Source organism: Phascolarctos cinereus, unplaced genomic scaffold, assembly GCF_003287225.1.
Source record: "Phascolarctos cinereus isolate Bilbo 61053 unplaced genomic scaffold, phaCin_HiC Scaffold_5;HRSCAF=322, whole genome shotgun sequence".
Taxonomy (NCBI): Eukaryota; Metazoa; Chordata; class Mammalia; order Diprotodontia; family Phascolarctidae; genus Phascolarctos; species Phascolarctos cinereus.
Window position 1 is genome coordinate 321,414,899 of NW_027555958.1, and position 3,976 is coordinate 321,418,874.

Sequence of the window (3,976 nt, forward strand, 5' to 3'; positions counted from 1 at the left end):
TTCCTCACCTTTTAAAATTAGGAAGTTGCACTAGAGCACTAAATCCCTTCCAGATATAATTCTCTTATGAAATGACCACACTGCCTCCCGGAAAACTCAGAACCTTCCAGGAAACCTCACTTTGGTAATCTGGGTGGTATTGCCCCCTAAGGTTTGGGATAACTTCTTACCACCCTCGTTTAGAGCCCGGTGTGTTTTCTGAGAGACCCCAGTTAGTTGCTCTCAAACCGGGAGCCCCCTTGAGCCTGAAGCCTCTGGTCCAATTACATTTCTCTTTCTTTCCAAGCTCTTCATCCCCCTGCTACTGAAAAGATGTCTTACCAGAAGACCCAGCCCACACCCCAGCCCCCAGTAGGCTGTGTCAGGGTCTCCGGCGGCGGCGGCGGCGGTGGCGGTGGCTCAGGTGGCGGCGGATCCGGCTGCGGTGGCGGTAGCAGCGGTGGTGGCAGCGGCGGCTACTGCCACACCAGCGGCGGCGGCGGCTCCTCCAGCTGCGGAGGCGGCTCCGGCGGTGGCGGTGGCTCCTCCTACTATCCCAGCCAACAGAAGTACTCTGGCGGCGGCGGTGGCGGCGGCGGCGGCGGCTCCGGCTGCGGCGGCGGCGGCGGCTCCGGGGGCAGCGGGGGTGGCTACAGCTGCGGAGGCGGCTCCGGCGGCGGCTACTACTCCGGCGGCGGCGGCGGCTCCGGCTGCGGCGGCGGCGGCGGCTCCGGGGGCAGCGGGGGTGGCTCCAGCTGCGGAGGCGGCTCCGGCGGTGGCGGTGGCTCCTCCTACTATCCCAGCCAACAGAAGTATTCCGGCAGCAGCGGCGGCGGCGGCGGCTCCGGCTGCGGCGGCGGCGGCTCCGGGGGCAGCGGGGGTGGCTACAGCTGCGGAGGCAGTTCTGGAGGCGGCTCTAGCGGCGGCTCCAGCTGCGGAGGCGGCTCTGGTGGCGGCTACTACTCCGGCGGCGGCGGCGGCTCCGGCTGCGGCGGGGGCTACTCCGGGGGCAGCGGAGGTGGCTCCAGCTGCGGAGGCGGCTCCGGCGGTGCGGTGGCGGTGGCTCCTCCTACTATCCCAGCCAACAGAAGTATTCCGGCAGCAGCGGCGGCGGCGGCGGCTCCGGCTGCGGCGGCGGCGGCGGCGGCTCCGGGGGCAGCGGGGGTGGCTACAGCTGCGGAGGCAGTTCTGGAGGCGGCTCTAGCGGCGGCTCCAGCTGCGGAGGCGGCTCCGGCGGCGGCTACTACTCCGGCGGCGGCGGCTCCAGCGGCGGCGGCTACTCTTCTCAGCAGTGCGTCCAAGCTCCATCCCAGCAGAGCAGCGGAGGGGGATCATACGGAGGCGGCTACGGCGGCGGCAGCTGCGGCGGCGGCTCCGGCGGTGGCTCCAGCGGTGGCGGCTGCTACCCCAGCGGCGGCGGCTCCAGCTGCGGCGGCGGCTCCGGCGGTGGCTCCAGCGGTGGCGGCTGCTACCCCAGCGGCGGCGGGCTGCAGCTGCGGCGGCGGCTCCGGCGGTGGCTCCAGCGGTGGCGGCTGCTACCCCAGCGGCGGCGGCGGGGGTGGCTCCGGGGGGAGCGGCGGAGGCTCCTCCGGGGGTGGCAAGGGAGTGCCCGTGGCCCACCAGACCCAGCAGAAGCAGGCACCTTGCTGGCCGACCAAGTAAACCATCCTGCCCAGCGCCCAGAGGAATGAGCAAAAAGTTTGTTCTTGCTGTAGCCTAAAGGTTTACAATTCTCATGATATTGCCTTAAGTTTCACCAAATGCCTTCAATTCTTCCTCAGCCTCTAAAATGAAAGGGTCTCCTTTCAGCTGCCGCTTAACCTCAATGGCAGTTCCAACACCTGTGTTTTGTTCTCCGGAATATTTCACGTGACTGGGAAATGTCATCATCCCTTCTACAGATCCCCTCTTCACCCTAGTTCGGTACCACCATCTTCCTATTTTGCCCTAAGCTAATAAACTTGCAATTCATGAGCATTTCTGTGTCTAAAGCAATCTTTCTATATTGTTCTTCTGTTTTTGTTTTTCGGGTTGGGGGGGTGCAAGCAGAAATGGACATGAGAATGGAAATGGAAGTGAGGTTATTCTAAATCTTCCAATTCACTTGTTAGAGATCCACTTACAATAAAAAATGGGTGAGAAAGTTGCTTATGATCACATCTTTTCCTGGAAAAGAATAAATCTTCCGGTGGAAGAAGTTCCAGCCTTGAGAAAGAAGGGGAAAAAAGTCAGATATTCCCAGGCTAATGCTCAAAGACAATGTCCTGGTTAAGTCAGGAAAGGAGGGAGGGTAAGTGGTCTGGCCAAACCAGGAGAAGCAACTCCAGCCGAAACGCTCAAAGTCATCCAAGTTTAATTCACTAAGCTCACTCTTGATGTCCTTATGTAAAGGGAAAAAATCAGACTGAGAGATAAGGATTGGGGGAGTCCTGTAAGAATTGAAGAGGAAAAGACTCCAAGTCTCCTGGTTCCCTGGAACTCCGGGGCTGCTAAACACTGTAAGGGATGAAAGAGGCTACCACATCTTAGGGCCTGCTCTCTCTGCCCTCCAGACTTAGAAAGTCTATAATCAGCTTTACTTAAGAGTGTCCAGATCTTGAAAATACTGATTTACACCATCCAAATTCAAATAAGTACCCAAATTTCAAAAACCATTTTTTGAGAACAGATTGTTTGCCTAACTTTGTTCTGGACTCTGTTGGGGGACCACAAGAAGCATAGATGGAAAAGAAAAACACATGAAAAAAAGTTAACAAGAATAGCTCACATTTCTATAGCATTTTAAAGTTTGCAAAGCATTTCCATCACGACAATCCTGGAAGATTAGCAGTATGATATTGTTATCCCCATTTTGCAAATGGTACTCAGAACTGAACACCATGACTCCTGGGTGAAATGATTAGCAAAGAGTATTATGGGACCATTTCCATGCTTTTCCCCAATATGGCATAGAAAGATGTCTTGTCCCGGATCACATCGACAGGGTATCAAAGACAGGATTTGAACTAAGGTCCCTTGACTCCATGCACAGTGCTTATCTACTTCACTTCAACAGATAACATAATAATAGGCCCTGAATGAATTACTGAACAATTGGAAAAAACAATTTGCCCTAGGTATAAGTTCAGAAGAGGACACAGATTCCATAAGAACCTGAAAAGCCAAAATGATGACATAATAATAATAATAACTCATATTTACATAGGACTTTATAAAGTGTTTTACATACATTATCTTATTGGAGCCTTGCAACAGTCCTGTAGAGTTGGTAATGAGAATGTATTTTATTCTTGTTTTGAGAATAGGGGATAGCTAGGTGGCACAGTGGATAGAGCACGGCCCTGGAGTCAGGAGGACCTGAGTTCAAATTAGGCCTCAGACACATAACACTTAACTAGCTGTGTGATGCTGGGCAAGTCACTTAACCCCATTGCCTAACCAGAGAGAGAGAGAGAGAGAGAGAGAGAGAGAGAGAGAGAGAGAGAGAGAGAGAGAGAGAGAGAGAGAGAGAGAGAGAGAGAGAGAGAGAGAGAGAGAGACAGAGAGAGAGACAGAGAGAGAGAGAGAGAGAGACAGAGAGACAGAGAGACAGAGAGAATAGGGAAACTATAGCTCAAAAGAAGTGAGCCAGGTCATAAATAAATGGGTCAAATCTCCCATACTGATCAGTAGCAGGATTAGTTCTGGGAGTAGCCTCTATTCTTTCAGCCTGACCAAGACAGCAAGACCTCACCTTTAAAAAAAAAAAGTTAATTATTCTCTTTGACTCAAACTTCTTTTCTTTTCTTCTTCTTTTATGTCTCACCTAAGTCTTCTCTTCTCCAAGTTAAATTTTTCCCCAACCAATCCTCATATGACATAGTTTCAAATTTACTCACCACCTTTGGATGTGCTCCAATTTGTTTATGTACCTCCTAAAATAGGCTGCTCAAAACTGAACACAATAATACAGAAGTAGTAGAACCAGAAAAGACAATAATGGGTCTATTTACATCCT

The 3,976-nt window shown here is 53.1% G+C and overlaps 1 protein-coding gene across 1 annotated transcript; it reads left to right on the plus strand.

Moving 5' to 3' along the window:
- Positions 1 to 312: 312 nt before the first annotated feature.
- LORICRIN (loricrin cornified envelope precursor protein) lies at positions 313 to 2,087 on the plus strand. Its single transcript, XM_020992045.2, is given in 3 exon segments — positions 313 to 1,027; positions 1,030 to 1,462; positions 1,464 to 2,087. Coding segments are annotated over 3 exon segments (1,326 nt in total). The 3' UTR covers positions 1,642 to 2,087.
- The last annotated feature ends 1,889 nt before the right edge of the window (positions 2,088 to 3,976 follow it).